Below are 17,883 nucleotides of genomic sequence, written 5' to 3'. Positions count from 1 at the left end.
TCCCAAGGAACAAGTGACAGAAGTGACAGGACAAGAGGAAATGGCCTCAAGTTGCCCCAGGGCAGGTTTAGGTTGGACCTGAGCAACACATTTTTTTCCCCTTGAGGGTTGTCAAGGCTTGGCCCAGGCTGCCCAGGGCAGTGAGAAAGTCCCTATTCCTGGAGGGGTTTCAAAGCCTTGGAGATGTAGTGCTGAGGGACATGGTTTAGTGGTGGCCTGGCAGTGCTGTGTTAAGGGTTGGACTTGATGATCTCTTCCAACCAGAACAATGCAATAGTTCTATGATCATCAAGATCATAAAAGGTTCAAATTCAACACTTAGAAGTGGTTTTTTTTACCAATATAATAAATGATTCCATTTTCTCTTGGCTTCAGGTGGGGATTCAGAGATTCATAGAATAGTTTGGGTTGGAAGGGACCTTAAAGATCATCTGGTTCCAACCACTCTGTCATTGTCAGGGACACCTCCCACTAGACCACGTTGCTCTGGCTTCTTCCCCCCTCCACCTCCTCATTGTGCCCCACAAGGAAAGCCCAGGTCAGGAATGACCTGCTCCATTCAGGCATACCCCTGGGCAAGGGCTGGTGCAGAGCCTTCAGCTCTCACTCCCACACAGACACAGCCAGCACATGGATAAGCAGGAGGAAACAATTTATTTACATCTTTCAGGCAGTAACACAGCTGCAGAGAGTCACTGGGAAGGAGTCTGGGAAGAAAACTCAGGCTGATGTGCCAGGAGTGCCCCAGTAGCAGGGTGCCCCTGCTCCTCCCAGCACACCGTGTCTGGGGTCGGTACAAAATCGCTGGGGCTTTAGAAGAGGAGTGGTGGTCACAGTAAACAGGAGAGCACAGCAGGGACGACAGGCCAGGGACACAGGTCTCCCCAGGGCCTTATCCCTGCTGGCATTTGGCCTCTGCAAATGCACCCTATGACAACTCTTGTAGAAAAATCTGCCCCAAGGGATTGATGCATGCACACTCAAGGGACTTCTATACACACCATAGGGCTGAAAGCCTCTGAAACAAGCTCTGGGGTGGTTCTCCTGGGGCAAAGCCATCTGAAAGCCCTGCCCTGGTGCTGGCACTGCATGGGGCAAGCTTGTCCTCAGGGAGAGATGAAGATACAAGAGGCAGGCAAGGGAAAGCAGGGAGCAGCACCCCACTGCCTGGCACTCAGCTCCAACAGAGACACCCACTGTGGCCAGGATGCTTTTATGGCCTGAAAACCCCTCCCATCACCTCCTCCTGTCCTGCCCAAGGCTGTCAAAAAGCAAAGCAAACAGACACTTGGGCTATTTCTAGCTGTCTGTTTAAAAGCACCCAGACCTTTGTCTGAGGGTCATGAGAAAACCTACAATCTTTCTTAAACAGGATTTCCATTGCAGGGTGGAAGATTTGAGTCTGCCCTAGCACGCTCAGACCAGGCGCTCTGGTCGGGGTGGGGGACAGAAACACCACCAGGGACAGCAGTGAAATGTGATTGTCCCTCTCTTCCCACCTGGGATGCTCCTGCTGCATCATGGCTTTCACCCAAGCAGGTAGCACATGGGCAGGGAGCTCACCCAGAAGATGCCTGGTGGCTTCTGTCCCTGTTATCAGGAGAACACCAGGCAAAGGCGCCTCCAACAGGGAAAGCAAGTGTCAGGGCTCTGCCAGCAGGAGGAGGTGGGTGGCTCAGCAGGGAGAAAACAGTCCCGGGGATGTACTGAACTTTGGCACAGGGAGCCCATGCGCCCCTCAAAAAGCCACTCAGCTCTCCCTTCTCACCACAAAACCAACCCCAGCCACGTTTTAGAGACAGAAACCTGCCCAGGCTGCTCTAATAAATCAAAGGGGTGTCAAGGAGTGATGGCATTCCTGCCCTCCACCCATGGCAGACCAGAACACAAACAGCTTTGTTCCCAGCTCCCAAAAATCAGTGCTAAAATCCAGCACTTCTTTTGTTTTTAAACCTTTAAAAATACACATTTGTTTTGTTTTAATTAAATATAGAGTTTATAAAATAAGGCAACTCAAGGAGACAGCAAGGATGTCCCCACTGCTTAGGTACTGCATCCTACAGTTACAGTACTTCCAGTTGAGAAAACCCACCCAGCCACAGAGCTCCTGGACATGAGGGGAGGAACAAGATGCTCAGGTGATGCTGTAGATCTGGGGGATACACCTGGGCACAACCCTCAGCAGCCCCTGCTCATGTCCCAAGGAAGGGAAGACTCTCATCCCTCTGAGGATTCATGGGGAAGGAGCTGCTTCTGCCAGGGATGCTGCAGCAGGAAGCAGTTATGGTACCGTGTTCACATCTTCCCAAAGGACAAAGGCAGCACAGCAGATGGAATGACTTGATTTCTCACACTGAAATACATCCTTGGGAGAAACTCTTAGCTTGTAGTATTAAAATCTATAAACAAAGTAAGCACAAAGGAGGTGCAACTCATCCCCAGCAGAGATCCTGCTCAGGGTCACAGCATCTCATGAAAACTAAACCGTACAGCAGCTTTTTCTAGCAGGAGTTTCATGGAAGAAGCCCAAACAGGTGCTTCACCTCCCAGGTGTTCCCTCTTTTGTGTCTATTAATGCTGGATCTTCATATCTCTGAGCATCATGGTGTATGTGTTTTCCACGTTGCTCACCTCTTCCCACCAGGCTAAATCTTGCTTTTTAGAGCTTTATTTCTCTGAGAAATAAATTTAATAGAAAATAGTCTCTAGAAAATAAACAAAGAACAACAACCCCATCCTAACCTAGAGAGTAATCTGCAGTAAAAAGGACTGTGGATGGCACATTGTTGGCTCAACCAGAGACTGGGGTGGCAAGGACATCAGGACAGGCTCTGAAAGCCTGGTATGATCACCAGCCAGGTCTGCATCACTGATCTGAGTGTTGGACCATAGGCAGGATTACTTTCTAGCCTCACAACAGGGAAAGAAAAAAGAACACTTATTCTAGCAATCTTGACCTTATAAGCAAAGATCTTTTCATCCTGACACTGGCTATAGTCACACATCCACTGATGTCACCCAGCACGCAGGAGAACAGACTTCAGATACCAGGCGACCTGAGCACGGCCCCAGCACTGTGCCGAGAGCCCAAATCTGCGGTCAAATGAAGTCTCGGTCCTTGGCACAGGCTGTTTAGTTCTCCTCATCTGAGAGGACTGGTGGGATCTTGCTGGAAAGCAGAGTGTACACGTACGGCCAGATCTTGTTGGTCTCTGTCCCTGAGAAGGAGTGAAGGATGCCCCTGCTCCTGGAAGAGAGGTGGGAGGAGAAGTCAGCATCCACGCTTCCTGAGGATACAGACAGGCTGGTTATCAGCAGAGGACAGTCCTGCCAGGCTGGAAGGTCGACAGTGCCTTTTTGGGTGAAACTGGAGGGTAAAGGTAGGTCCTGCTTGATTAACCTGATCTTCTTCTATGACAAGGTGACTAACACCTAACACTTAATGGGTGAGAGGAAGGCTGTGGTTGTTATCTATCTGGACTTTAGTAAAGCATTTGATGTTGTCTCCCACAGCATCCCTCTAGAGAGCCTGGCTGCTCAGGGCTTGGCTGGCTGGATGCTTTGTTGGGTAAAAACCTGGCTGGATGGTTGGGCCCAAAGCGTGGTGAGGAACAGAGCTAAATCCACTTGGTGGCTACTCACAAGTGGCATTCCTCAGGGCTCAGTTTTGGGGCCTGTTCTCATTAGCATCTTTATCAATGATCTAGGCAAGGGTATTGAGGCACCCAGAGCAGATTGGCAGATGACGCTAAGATGGGTGGGAGTGTTGATAGCCTGAAGGTAGGAAGGGTCTACAGAGGGACCTGGATGGGCTGGATCAGTGGGCTGAAGACAATAGGAAGAGGTTCAACAAGGCTGAGTCTGGCACTTGCATTACAACAACCCCAGGGAGGCTGCAGGCTTCGGGCAGAGTGGCTGGGGACTGCTCAGTAAAGAAAGACCTCAAGGTGTTGGTTGACAGTGGCTGAAAATGAGCCAGTGTGTGTGTGCCCTGGTGGCCAGCAAGGCCATTGCATCCTGGCTTGGATCAGCAAGAGTGTGGCCAGTGGGGCCAAGAAAGTGATTGTCCCCCTGTATTGGGCACTGGTGTGGCCAACCTGTACTGGGTTCAGTTTTGGGGCCCTCGCTACAAGAACATTGAGGTGCTGGAGCAGGTGCAGAGGAGCTCCTTGGGATGGGGAGCATGGGCCTGGCTGGTGGAAACAGCACTTGTGCCTGTTTCTACAGGCATGGTCCAACTCACTTGTACAGCTCCATCACTGGCTTTGCAGCATCTTTGTACTTCCTGAGCCGGGCAGCCACAGCTTCGGGTCTGTCGTCCTCGCTCTGCACCAGCGGCTCACCCGTCAGGTCGTCCACGCCCTGCGGAGTGGCAAACACCATCAGGGGCATGCAGCCACCACTCCAGCACCCACTCTGCAGCTCCTGCCTAATGCCTTACCCTGCTCCACGTCCATTGAGCATTTAACACAAAGCCCATTTCTCTAATTAACATCTAGCACAACACCTCCAGGCTGACTCCTGAGGCCAAAGCCTCTGATCTCAGTGCTTCCTACCTGGGATTTCTTTCCCCATCATAGAATCATAGAACCAGGGAATGGTTTGTGTTGAAGGTCACCCAGTCCAACCCCAGTGCGGTCAGCAGGGACAGCTGCAGCTAGAGCAGGTTGGTCAGAGCCACAAACAACCTGACCTGCAGAGGTTCCAGGGATACCTCTCTGGGCAGCCTGGGCCAGGTCTCATCACCCTCAGCATTAAAAATTTCCTCTGTATGGTCTGAATCACCCTCTTTTAGTCCAAGCCATCACCCCTTGTCCTGTCACAACAGGCCCTGCTCAAAAGTCTGTCCCTAGCATTCTGCTTGACCCCTTTAAGCACTGAAAGGCTACCAGAAAGTCTCCCAGGAACCTTCTCCAGGCTGAACATCCCCAACTCTCTCAGCCTGGCCTCACAGCAGAGGGCTTCCAGCCCTCCCATCATTGCTATGCCCTCATTTGGCCCTGCTCTAACAGGTCCCTGTCCCTCCTGTGCTGAGGACTTCAGAATTGGCCCCAGCACTGCAGGTGGGGTCTCAGCAGAGCAGGGCAGAGGGGCAGAAAGCTTTTTCCTGGTCTTACTTCACACAGAAGAAGGCTTTTCTGATCTTTTCCTTCCGTGAATTGCCCTCCACTGGCAGCACCACAATGCTGTGGGCCCTCACCTGGACGTGTGGTGGGTTGAAGTCCATGTTGTAGACCCTCCCACTAGCAGGGTGGACCCAGCGGGCGCTCAGGCGATCCTTCAGCGTCTCAAAGGGGATGTTCAAGCTGATCACCAGGTCCAGTTCACAGATCCTGTCCAGTGCCTCCGCTTGCCCCAGAGTCCGAGGGAAACCTGTGTGGGCACCACAAGAGAAAGGGGCCATCAGGAGAGGCAAGAAAGCAGTGATGGGGCCAAACCCACACACCCTGGAGCTGCAATACCAGTGTGGCTTCTCACTGCAGCACAAAGTCTAGTGTGGAAGAGAGGCTTCCACCATATGGCTGCAAGAAAAAATAGCTCCTACAGCACCAGCTCCCAGAACACAGCACACAGGTCACCCTGGGCTCACGTCTTTCCGCAAAGTCGTGTCTGCTGGAGGCAAGGAAGAGGGATAAATGATGGAATTCTGAAGCACAGCCCAAAGGAAACAACATGCTGTGTAGGGATGAGTAACACACTGCTGCTTCACAGGCAGCGCATCAAGGCTACTGTGATAAAACGATTTGCAGAGCCATCACCCATCTCTGAACCATCCATCTGCTGAAGACACTGGTGGCACTTCTTGTTTGGAAAGCCCAGCATGGAGGTGGGAGCATCAGCTCTTGTCCACAGCACAACCAGAGGTGACTCTGAGCCTGTCCTCTCAACAGTTTTCTCTTCACTTCTTTTTGCTATTTTAACCATTTTTTGGGGGTTTTGGTTTTTTTTCTTTTACATCCATAAAACCCTCTGAGACCTCTCAGGCTTTTCCAGCCAGAGAGTTATTAGCCAAGAACTTGTCAGGACATTGGCACCTGGAATGAATTGCCCATTGTGATGGGAAAATACAGTTACTCTGTCCACCAAGTGAAGGCCAGGCTGCTGGGGAGTTGTATCACAGCAAACCATCCTGAGCTGCTGGAGAGCAGTGCTGAGGAAAAGGACAATAGGTGGACAACAGGCTGACCATGAGCCAGCAATGTGCCCTCGTGGCCAAGAAGACCAATGGTTTCCTGGGGTGTATTAAAAAGAGTGTGACCAGCACATCAAAGGAGGCTGTCTTTCCCCTCTACTCAGCCCTAGTCAGGCCACAGCTGGAGTCCTGGGTCAAATTCTGGGCTCCCCAGTTCAAGAGAGATTGAGGGGAGTCCAGTGGAGGCTACAAAGATGCTAAGGGGCCTGGAGCATCTCAGGGAGGAGGGAGAGCCCTGGGGCTGCTAAGCCTGCAGAAGAGCAGAGTAAGGGGCAGATCCCATTAATGTTTATCAGTATCTAAAGGGTGGGAGTCAAGAATGTAGGGCCAGGCTCTTCTCAGTGGTGTCCAGTAATAGGACAAAGGGCAGTAGACACAAACTGGAACACAGGAGGCTGCAAGTGAACATCAGAAACACATTCTTGACTTTGAGGGTGCTGTAGCACTGGGGCAGGCTGCCCAGAATGGTTGTGGAGTCTCCCTCTCTGAAGGCATTCAGAACCCACCTGGCTACGTTCCTGAGTGATTTACTCTAAGTGATGGCAGAATCATAAAATGGTGACCTCTGGAGATCATCCAGCCCAACTCCCTTGCTAAAGCAGAGGCACCCCCAGAAGCTTGCCCAGCATCACAATGTTCAGGATGATTTCGAGCCCAAGTCTGTTATAAATCAACCACGTGAGTTTGATCTCCATATTCACTGACCCTCTCCAAGAGCTTCAGCAGATTGCCAGAGGAGACTTTCTCCCCCTTCCATAGCCACCGCTGCTCATCCCATGTCACACCACAGATAAGTGCCACCTGCTGAGCCCTGTCCCATCCCCAAAGCAGTTCCCGGAGTGGCCATCAGCTCTTGCCAGCTCCCAGGCCACCAGCAGTCATGCACCACAGCTGTTGCCACAGCCTGAGGGCTGCAGGAGCTCCTGGTGAACCCCCTGCTGCTCTCGATGCCACTTGCTTTGCTAGCTTGCTCTCAGCATCTTCTCCACCCACGCCTCGGGTGGCTGTAGGCTAGGGACGAGCACCTCCTTCACACACGTGTGGAGGCGTAAGAGGTTTTTCTTGGCTTGCCTCCAGCCCTGCTCTGCTTTGTGAGACACCCACCTCCTTTCCCTGCCTTCCCCTTTCCCAGGCCCGTGCCAGGGCTGCAGCTGGACACGCACCTGCTGCTGCTGGGGACAGAGGAAAGAAACACTCACAGCAGCAGGTCAGCTCCTGCCTCTCCTCCCAATACCAGCAAAGGCACCTCCCGGCTTCCCTCTCTCTGCTGGCTCTGCCAAAGCATGAGCAGCAGGGGGATGCTCTGGAGGGGGCTGGGATTTTCTCCTCCAGAGGCAATGCCAGCAGCATGCTCACCATCCAGCAGCCAGTGCTGCTCTCGCCGCTTCTCCAGCTCCGTCATCATCAGGCGGGTGATGACATGGTCTGGCACCAGCAGGCCTCGCCCAAGGTACTGCTTCGCCAGGGCGCCAACTTCTGCTCGAGAGAAGAGAAAGTAACACAAAGGCCAAAAGGAAACAAAAAGCCCCAAACACCATGACATTTCTGCTTGAGAAAGATCACTCCCCCTCAAATTCTGCTTGTCCTCACAAATCGCTCATCCAGGAGCTTCGGAGCAGCATCCTCCTGCTCCTAGATGCTGCTCCTGGTAGCCAGGGGCCATGTGGTCCTTCTGGTGCTGGAGAAATGGAAATGCTTGGAATAGCTGAGAGCAGGAACAGCATGAAGGGGCACTGGCACCATCACTGCCATGCTGGATGCACAGAGCTCCTTTGGTTTTGGAAATGGCATGGGTGTGGTTGACAAGAGGGCCTGTGTGAGCATCATGAGGTCAACAAGGTCAAGGTCCTTCATATAGGTTGGGGCTCTCCCTGGTATCATTCCAGGCTGGGAATGAAGGGCTGGAGAACAGCCTTTGAAGAGAAGGACTTGGGGTGCTAGTGGGTGAAAAGCTGGACATGAGGCCATCATTGAGTGCTGCCAGCCCAGGCCCAGCTGTGTCCTAAGCTGATCCTCAGCAGCTTGGGCAGCAGAGGCACTGAGGGGATTCTGCCCCTCTGCCCTGCTGAGACCCCACTTGCAGTACTGGAGCCAGCTCTGGAGTCCTCAGCACAGCACAGACAGGTACTTGTTGGAGTGGGGTCAGAGGAGGCCGTGACAATGATGGGAGGGCTGGAAGCCCTCTGCTGTGAGGCCAGGCTGGGAGAGTTGGAGTTGTTCAGCCTAGAGCAGGCTCCAGAGAGACTTCTGGTGGCCTTCCCTTATTTAAAGGAGTTCATAAGAAAACTAGATACAGAGGAAACAGCCTCAAGTTGAAACAAGGGAGGTTTAGGTTGGACATGAGGAACAAATCCTTCCCCAGAAAGGTTGTCAAGGGCTGAAATAGGCTGCCCAGGGCAGTGCTGGGGTCCCCATCCCTGGAGGACTCTCAAAGCAGCATCTGTCAGTGTGATGCTGACAGACATGGTTCAGTGGTGACCTGGCAGTGCTGGGCTAACAGTTGGACTTAGAGATCTTAAAGCTCTCCTCCAACCAGAACATTTCTGTGATCCTTTATGAACCACTGGAAAAGGCACAACTTTGCCGTGCAACACGCGGCAGCAGGCAGGCATCGGCAGCCTGCGAACCACCGCGCGAAAGACAAACCTCAGAGGGTTTGCTACATCACTGCTGGAAGCAGAAGATGGCTTCCTGCCCAAAGGGCTTTCAGACTTCAGAGCCTCAACTTCAGATACGCTCAGAGAAGAAAGTTGTCTGCACAATCGACAACTTGAGAAGGCAGTTGCAGTGTAACTGGAAGGTAAATACACCTTACCCACACCACCCACTTGGAGGAGAACACAGCTGTGGTTCCTGCACCAGTGATGCCATGTCTGGATCCGCCTTCGCAGCAGCCTGGCACCACCTGGGCCAGCAGCTGACGTAGTAAGGGTTTATTCTGCTTGTACTTTCATTGCAGCCAGGGCAGAGCAGATGTTACTTCCAGGAGAGATCAAATCAATTTCGTTGCTCCTTACATTACCCATTTTCTTGCAGCCACTCAGACACCAAGAAACTGGGAAATGCAACTACGCCTTGCCACCACATGTGACAAGTCCTGCTGCTGCCACCAGAAGAGGTCCAGCCTCCAACTGACACCTCTTCTGCTCTCTCCCCACAGCAGCTGAGACAGCGTTTGTCACCAGAAATGAACAACTTTGCAGCCAATTTCTGCACGGTTTCTGGCGAGGGCAGCACATTTTAGGTCTCCTCTCTAAAATAAAACCCAGAGGATCCTGCAGTTGGAGGCAGGCTCTGGTTTTCCAGAGCACAGCAAGACATCAAAGCAGGCAGGCATCTGCACTTGGCCATGGGCTGAATTCCTGAGCTGCAGGAGGGTGTTTGTTGTTTTGGTTTTCGGTTGTTTTGGGGTTTTTTTGCAAGATGCAGTTTCTGCAGAGAGTTCATCTGCTCTAACACAGGAACGTGATGCAGTCTGCACAGATCATGGAATCACAGAGTGGTAGGGGTTGGAAGGGACTTCTGAAGTTTATCCAGTCCAACCCCCCTACCAAAGCAGGATCACCTAGGGCAGGTCACGCAGGAACACATCCAGGTGGGTCTTGAATGTCTCTGGAGAAGGAGACTCCACAATCTCTCTGGGGAGCCTGCTCCAGAGTTCCTTCACCTTTACAGTAAAGAAGTTTCTTCTCATGTTGAGGTGGAACTTCTTCAGTTCCCGTGTGCATTCATTGCTGTATCATAGGACAGAGCCTGGCCCCTTCTTGACACCTATGCTTCAGATATTTATAAACATTCATAAGTTCTCCTCTTAGTCTTCTCTTCTCCAGACTGAACAGCCCCAGGGGTCTCAGCCTTTCCCCATCAGACAAATGTCCCAGCCCCTTCACCATCCTCGTAGTCTTCCTTGGACACTCACAAGTATCTATCTCTATCCCTCTTGAACTGGAGAACTCAGAACTGAACACAGATTTCCCTCTGAAACCCACATTCCAGGCCAGGGCAAGTACAGGAAGCCTCACAGGAAAGCTCACAGACTACCAAAAGGCTCCCGAGGTGCCTGCTAGGAGACAGCTGGCAGGAGAGCTGGGCAGCCCAGCGCTGCCAGCCCAGCCACGCTCCCCAGTCGGAAACCTGGCTGTGGAACGGGGCAGGCAGCAGGCGCTGACTCACCGTCCGCGGGGCTGAGTCACTGCAGGGATGGGGGGACCACGTCCTCCTCCTCCTTTCTCTCCACAAAAGCTTTCAGCTCACCCTGCTGAGCAGCTTTCTGCTGGGAGCCAAGGTGGCTGCCAGGAGCAGAGAGCAGAAAATACCTTCTTTCAGTGACAGGTTTTATTGCTGCCTCTATGTCGCCAGCACTGCTGGCAGGTCTCCTGCCTGGGGAGGCAGAGGATGTGGGGATGGAAATGATACACCACCTCTTATGCAACCAGCACAGAGACCTGGGAGGGCATAAATATTATTGTGAATCCTACATCTTTTAATATTTATTCACATGGCCTGCACACTGCCACAGGCTGGCGGGAACACGCTTGCTGGCAGGGGGAGCTGCTCCCAGGGCAGAGCCTGGTGGCCACGGAGGCTGGAGCTGCAGCAGAAGGTCCTGCTGTCACCCCGAGAAGGGCTGGCTATCCAAGTGACCAGTTGCTACGTGGGGGAGCCATGCCACAAACCAACAATCCCCGGAGCTGCAGCTGTGAAGTCTGAAGTTGTGAAGTCTGGAAGTACAGTGTCAGCCAACTGCTCGGCATCACAGAGGCTGCAGCTTTCCCACGCCCCTGGGGCGGGTGGTTTTCCACTGCTCCTCCACAGCCTCTGTACATGCCAGAGGGGACAGGACACCAGCATGCAGGACATGCACCATCACAGGGTGCCATGCACCACCGCAACGGCAGTGCACTGCCACAGAAGTCCAAGCACCAGCACAGGGTGCTGACTGCTTCCACACAGCCACAGGAGACCTTCCAGCCTTTCCCTCCTCCAAAGTAGGTGTGGCACAGCCACACCAAGGAGGAATGGGAATGCATTTTGCATGATGGACCTGCAGAGCTGCCCAGTCATAGGGTGATGAAATCATAGAATGGATTGGCTGGAAGGGACCTTTAAAGATCATCTAGTTCCAGTCTCTGTGCAGTCCGCAGGACAGTCTGCCATTAGGGCAGGTTGCTCAGAGCCACAAACAACCTGACCTGCAATGGTTCCAGGGATGGGGCAGCTACCACCTCTCTGGGCAGCCTGGGTCAGGCTCTTACCACACTCAGCATTAAAAAACTCTTCCTTCTCTCCAGTCTTAATCTCCCTCTTTGAGTTCAAAACATCACTCCTTGTCCTGTCACAACAGGCCCTGCTCAGAAGTCTCTCCCAGCATTCTGATTGACCCCTTTAAGCACTGAAATGCCACCTGGAGTCTCCCTGGAGCCTGCTCCAGGCTGAACAACCCCAGCTCTCTCAGCCTGGCCTCACAGCAGAGAGCTTCCAGCCCTCCCATCATTGCTGTGGCCTGCTCTAGCTCCACTCCACCAGGTTCACATCTCTTGTGCACTGGTGCTGATCCACACTCCCAAGAGTCAGGATGCTCCAGAGCACACCTTCCCTAGAGCATAGCTCTGCTCCCAAGAGCTTTCCTCAGGACAAGTCTTTAGCTCCAGTTTTTACATTTGCTGTCCCATTCCCAGTGGCACCAGCCCCAGTCTGCCCCATGCCAGTCCCCCCAGTGCAGCTCTCCTCAAGCCAAAGGGAAGCAAGCTTTGGACAAGTTCCTGCTGAGCAGGGCAGAACAGCAGTGCACTGCACAGCACCTCTTGCACTGCACAGCACCTCTGCAAGCTGTGACCAGGTGGGGAGAGCATGCTGCTCTGCAGTTACTCCACACAGCAAGGCTCTCCTTAGCCACGACTTGTGCTGCCTAACCTGGGCTGGCCAGTGCTCCCAGCAGTGCTGAGCTCGGTGTAAAACAGCCTCTTGACTCAGGGGTTTAATCTCATTAATCTAATGACCATGGCTTTAATCTGCCCTTTAGCACATGGGACTCCAAGTTCTCTGTGGCTACCCCCAGGTGACCCTGGTCTGCAGCCATTCCTCCTTATCAAAGCAACACCAAGTTACAGTCTCAAGGGACTTCTCCCATCTCCAAGGCCATAAGCAATAAAAACCAGCCACCCAGGACCACACAGGCCAGACTGAAGAAGAAGCTGTTCCCAAACAAGGCAGTTAGCCTCCAAACATGTCCAGATAACTTCCATGTAGGCTACAGCAACACAGCCTGGAGTGAATGGAGAGGAGAAAACCATTAGGGGGTTCACAGGACACCCACTGCAGCCACCTGTGCATCAGCACAGCTAAACTGCAACAACCCTAACTTGCTGGGATTGGATCTCACCCCTGTTTTGGGACTCCAAAAGCTCTTCCCAGCACAGCTGGTGCAACCAAAGCCTTCACTCCCACTCCATTTCTGCCAGCAGGACATCATCTGGGGGCACTAGAGCCTGGTGCAGCCCCAAATTTGGGCCATGACCTGCTGGCTGGCTGGACAGTGTGATCCACTCCTGAGGAAACACCTGTGTCCATGCACAGCCCCATGGTCCCTTTGGAGTTTTTTGGTGTGCTTCCTTTGGTCAAAACTAACAAACAAAATCCATCACATGGAGGGGACAGGAGCCACTTCTGTCTCCAGTGAAGAACATCAAAGGGAGCAGTGGGATGGACACAAGACTCATGTGTCTCTCAGGAGGTGCAGATCCTCAGCCAAAGCCATTTGGAAAAGAAATTAAGTTGTACTGCAAATGAGCTGCTGAGTCCTGATAAGACCCCAGGATGCTGCCAACACCAGAGCCTGGGTGCCAAGGCAAGGAAATGGCTCACCACCCTCCAGCACCCCTGCCTACCACCATAATCATGGTGTTTAGGTCTTCCAAGATCTTCAAAAGGCCTTCTCCTAGGGCAGAGCAGCTGCTCACTAAGCAAGACACTAATTAACAGACAAGTCCATGGTATCAGACATAGTGCAGGGTCGCTGTAGCAGAACGTCAAGCACTTCAGCAGCAGCCAGGCTGTACAGTCCTGGGTCCCAGCACCACTGACACACCAGAGGCATTCTAGGCATGCTCTCCATGCCAGGCAAACTGACCTTCCTGCAGTGGCTGGAGCCCTTGTCCAAACCTAAACCCTGCAGCCATAGCTAGCTGATGTCTTGCAAGGGCAAGCAGGAAAAACCCCTGAGCATCTTCTGCCTGCTGCCCTCAGATCGAGACTACTCTAAAATCACCAGACCAATAGATCCCTTTGGGATGACGATTCTGTACTTCCCTGAAGGGGCTCTCAAACCCTGGAACAGGCTCCCCAGGGAGCTGGTTGAATCCCCATCCCTGGAGGGGTTTATAAGTCACAGTGATGTGGTGCTGAGACACATGGTTTAGCACCAGACTTGGGTGAGTTAGGACATGGTTGGGCTTGATGATCTTAAAGGTTTTTTCCAGCTGAAACAGTTCTACAGCTCTGTGAAGGGCTGCAGCTCCCCTCACATACAGAGCCAGTGGTGCAGATGATAAAGTCAGGAGGAGTTCCACCTACTTTCCCCCAGAGCTGGCACACCATAGCAGGGTCATGTAACAGCTTGTCCAAAGCAAACAGCAAAAAAGCCTCAAAGCAAATAGCTGCAGCTCGCTGAGAACTGTAACCAGAGGCTGAGTCAAAGGTGACCATCATCTGTACCCAACTAAGGCTGAGCCACTGCTGAGTCATTTTACCCCCGTTTCACCCTCTTGTTTACTTTGGGAAGGGGGATCTACCCGATGGGCTTTGGGAAACACCTTCAGCTAACTCCTTTCACAGCCCTTTCTCCAGTGTCCCCAGAGAAGCTCTACAGCAAGACTGTTAGTGAGACGTAACCATGCAAGAAGTCCCTCAGAGTGACTCGATTGTGCAAGCTCCCGTCCGGGCACGTAGGCTCACCACACTGCTCCACTCCCACACGCTGCACCTCTGCTTGCTTCTCACACAGGTCTTTCTGTCTTTCAGCCAAAGCAGCCATGGGGATTCTCTTAATTTTTGAGCCTCCCTCCAAAGGAAATATTATTGTACTTTTTATTTATAGAAGGAAATGAGGATATTTTTAAATGAGTGAACCAGCGCAGGGCTGTGATCGACGCCCTTGCTGGAGTACACAGCTCTCCAAAACTTTACCCTCCCATTTTTATTACCCTTCTAAAAAGGGGGAATCACTTCTAGGTTCTCTCTGCTGGTTTTGTATCAGTGTCATTTTAGTTTCTTTGCCCGGTGAGTCAGCTTTCCCTCTGGGCTGGTCTTTCACACGTTAGCAGAGGAGAGAAGGAACTGTTGGAAAAAAGAAATACTCCAGGATTGCCTAATGGCAGCTGTGGAGGAACCTGAGTGCAAGCCAGAGTGCAGCAGGTCTGCTCTCAAACCTCACCTGGGAGCATCTCACCAGCCAACAGCATTGCCAGAGAAGCAAACACAGCAGACACCATCAACTCTCCCAGGAGCTTTGGACCTCGCTAACACAAAATGACCATCAGCTCTCCCAAGGGTTTTGGACCTGGGTGTCAAGCATGAGCAGAGAGCCACAGCAGTGAGGCTGTGCTCCAGCAGGCAGGAATTGTCGTGCCCAGGGGCTGCTCACTGCTCTCTGCTGCAAGTCCCCAAAAGCTGAGTCTCGGTGGGGCAGACCTCTGCTGCCACCCAACCTTCTCCACCTCCTTGCTGTCTGGAAAGGAGGTTGATAAGGAGAATGGGACACAGGCTGGCACACCGTAACACCTCACACAGCACATCCCAGCACTTGACCACAGCAGGGATTCTCCCGGCAGGTTCTGCCCTGTAGATGAACATTCCCAATCCATCCTTTGCACCGTGGACACCCACAGAGGCGCAGCGTGCACCAGCCTTTCAGCCACCTGCTGTCCACCACTGCAGATTCTTATCCCATTCCTGTGCAACCACCTGAGGCAGGATGAAGTTACAAATAACACAGGATCTGTGTGCCCGGGTGCCGCTGCTAAGCATGGTGACAAGCAGGTGGGTTATTCATACCAGCTTCTCCACAGAGGGGAAGGCAACTATCCCTAGGGATGAAACTATTGCGCACACACTCACAGCTTCCCATGGCATCAGACCCCCACTTTTATTGGGCAGCAACATGAGCTCAGGCCGGGAGAACTTGATGAATGAGCTGAGCCAAAAACACGGGAAGAAAACAACCTGTGGCGCATCCACAGGGTGAGGGTTTCCCATCCCATCCCCGTCCTCATTCTCATTCCCATCCCATTCCCAGCCTCATTCCAATCACATCACCATCCTCATTCCAACCCCAATTCCCTCCTCATTCCCACCCCAATCCCACCTCCATCCCGACAGGGCATGCTCATCCCCATCTCATCTCCGTTGCTGCCCCGTCCAAGATGTGGTCCCCGGTCCCCCGGTCTCCCGTCCCCCAGTCCCGGTGTCCGCCGTTCTCCCGACGGGGCGGCCCCCGGGCACTCACCGCCGCCCCCGCGGAGATTCTCCCGCAGGAATTGACCGCTGGAAAGATGCTGGAGCCCAAAACTACGGGCGATCCTCTCGCACACCGTCCCCTTCCCCGAGCCGGGGGGTCCCAGCACCACCGCCCGCAGCAGTTTGGAGGCCATGGCCGGTTACCGGAGCCCGGCCCGGCTCCCCAGCACGTCAGACGGCCCCGGTGTGACCCCACTCCACGCCGTGCCGAGCCGCTGCGCTCTGCTCCGCTCCCCCCCGCATCCACCCGCCGCCGAGGCTCGTACACATCAGCAGGGCGGGGGGAGCCCCGGCGGGCCCCGCCGCCCGCCCGCCCCCTCGGGCCGCGGCACCCTGGGACTTGTAGTTCCGAAGCCCGGAGGCGCCGGGCTGCGGCCCGACGGGGCCCCCGCATGGCACAGCCCGGCACGGCACGGCCCCGGGGGACGCTGAGGGGAGCGGGGATTGGAGTCAGGCAACTGCATCGGCGCTGCCTGGGCGCAGAGATGAGTGATGGCCCCCAGTGCCCACAGGTGATAGCCACATGGGTGATAACTCCAAATGCCCGTGCGTGACGGACCCAGCATCCATGGGTGATGATCCTAGTCGCTATGGGTGATGGCCTCCAGTGCCCATCGGTGATGACCCGAAATGCCCACAGGTGATGGCACCCGTGAATGATAACACCAAACACCCATGGGTGGTGGCTCAAAGTGGCCGTGAGTGATGGTCCCAAGTACCCATACCAAACTCGGGTAGCATTAAAGGGCTGCAGCCATAGCTTCAAACACAGGACCAGAAGATACACAGGCTGTTGAGGCAGTCAGCAACTGCAGTTTGCAAATATACAGCATGCAAGTGCAAGGCCTGCAAACATGCAGTCAGGAAAACGTACAGCCTGCAAACTCACAGCCTGCAAATGCACAGCCTGCAAACACACAGCCTAAAAAAGCAGAGCCTGCAAACACACACAGCCGGCAAATGCATGACCTGAAAACACACAGCCTGCAAATTCACAGCCTACAAATGCACAGCCTGCAAACTCTCAGCCTGAAAACGCACAGCCTGAAAATGCACACCATGCAATCGCACAGCCTGAAAACTCTCAGCCTGCAAACACACAGCCTGCAAATGCACGACCTGAAAATGCACAGACTGCAAAAGCACAGAGCCTGCAAACACACAGCCTGCAAACACACAGCCTGCAAATTCATAGCCTGCAAATGCACAGCCTGCAGTCTTCAAATGCACGACCTGAAAATGGACGACCTGAAAACTCAGTCTGCAAACACACAGCCTACAAATGCACAGCCTACAAAAACACAGCCTGCAAACTCAGAGCCTGCAAACGCACAGCCTGCAAACGCACAGCCTGCAAACTCACAGCCTGTAAACTCACAGCCTGCAAACTCACAGCCTGCAAACGCACAGCCTGCAAATGCACAGCCTGCAAACTCACAGCCTGTAAACTCACAGCCTGCAAACTCACAGCCTGCAAACTCACAGCCTGCAAACGCACAGCCTGCAAACTCACAGCCTGCAAACGCACAGCCTGCAAACGCACAGCCTGTAAACACACCCCCTGCAGACTCACACCTGCAAATGCAGAGCCTGCAAACTCAGGTCCTGCAAATGCACAGCCAGCAAACGGAGCCCGCAAAAACACAACCTGCAAACGCACATCCTCAAACACACAGCCTGCATACTCACATCCTTCAAATTCACAGCCTCAAACACACAGCCTGTAAACGCACACCCTGCAATTGCGCAGCCTCAAACGCACAGCCTGCAGACTCACAGCCTGGAAATGCACAGCCTGCACACACATAGGCTGCAGATGCAAAACTTGCAAAAGCACAGGTAGCAAATAAATTCTTAGAATCATTTTGGTTGGAAATGACCTATAAGATTGCAAAGTCCAACTATTCTCTAGCGCTATCAAGGCTGGTGCTAATCCATGGTCCTCAACACTACCATCTCCGTGTCTTTTAAGTACCTCCAGGCATGAGGATTCAACCACCTTCCTGGGGAGCCTCTTCCAGTGTTTGAGAACTCTTCCAGGGAATATTTGCAAACAGGAAGGCTGCAGACAAACAGCACCTGCCCACAGCTGGTGACAACACAGAGGGGACATATTCCTTGCCCTGTCCCTGGGGTGGCTGCCACGTGCATGACTGTGTTTATCCACACATGTGTCT

At 53.3% G+C, this 17,883-nt stretch overlaps 1 protein-coding gene across 1 annotated transcript; it reads right to left on the bottom strand.

The window, feature by feature from the left end:
- Positions 1-635: 635 nt before the first annotated feature.
- Positions 636-15,971, bottom strand: AK4 (adenylate kinase 4). The gene is made up of 5 exons (XM_064147425.1): positions 15,696-15,971; positions 7,550-7,669; positions 5,201-5,373; positions 4,244-4,362; positions 636-3,247 (listed from the first exon to the last, which is right to left on the bottom strand). The coding sequence occupies exons 1-5, from the start codon at positions 15,838-15,840 to the stop codon at positions 3,133-3,135; spliced, it is 672 nt and encodes a 223-aa protein (XP_064003495.1). The 5' UTR covers positions 15,841-15,971; the 3' UTR covers positions 636-3,132.
- Positions 15,972-17,883: the final 1,912 nt, after the last annotated feature.

This window comes from Pogoniulus pusillus, chromosome 8, assembly GCF_015220805.1.
Source record: "Pogoniulus pusillus isolate bPogPus1 chromosome 8, bPogPus1.pri, whole genome shotgun sequence".
Classification (NCBI taxonomy): Eukaryota; Metazoa; Chordata; class Aves; order Piciformes; family Lybiidae; genus Pogoniulus; species Pogoniulus pusillus.
The sequence above is the reverse complement of the archived record's forward strand: the minus strand, read 5'-3'. Positions and strand labels throughout refer to the sequence as shown.

Excerpts from the sequence above, each read along its gene's own strand:
- AK4 (XM_064147425.1), bottom strand. The coding sequence starts at position 15,840 with ATGGCCTCCAAACTGCTGCGGGCGGTGGTGCTGGGACCCCCCGGCTCG. Across the intron at positions 7,670-15,695 it reads GAATCTCCGCGGGGGCGGCG|AAGTTGGCGCCCTGGCGAAG; the intron begins GTGAGTGCCCGG and ends TCTCTCGAGCAG. Across the intron at positions 5,374-7,549 it reads GCAGCACTGGCTGCTGGATG|GTTTCCCTCGGACTCTGGGG; the intron begins GTGAGCATGCTG and ends GTGCCCACACAG.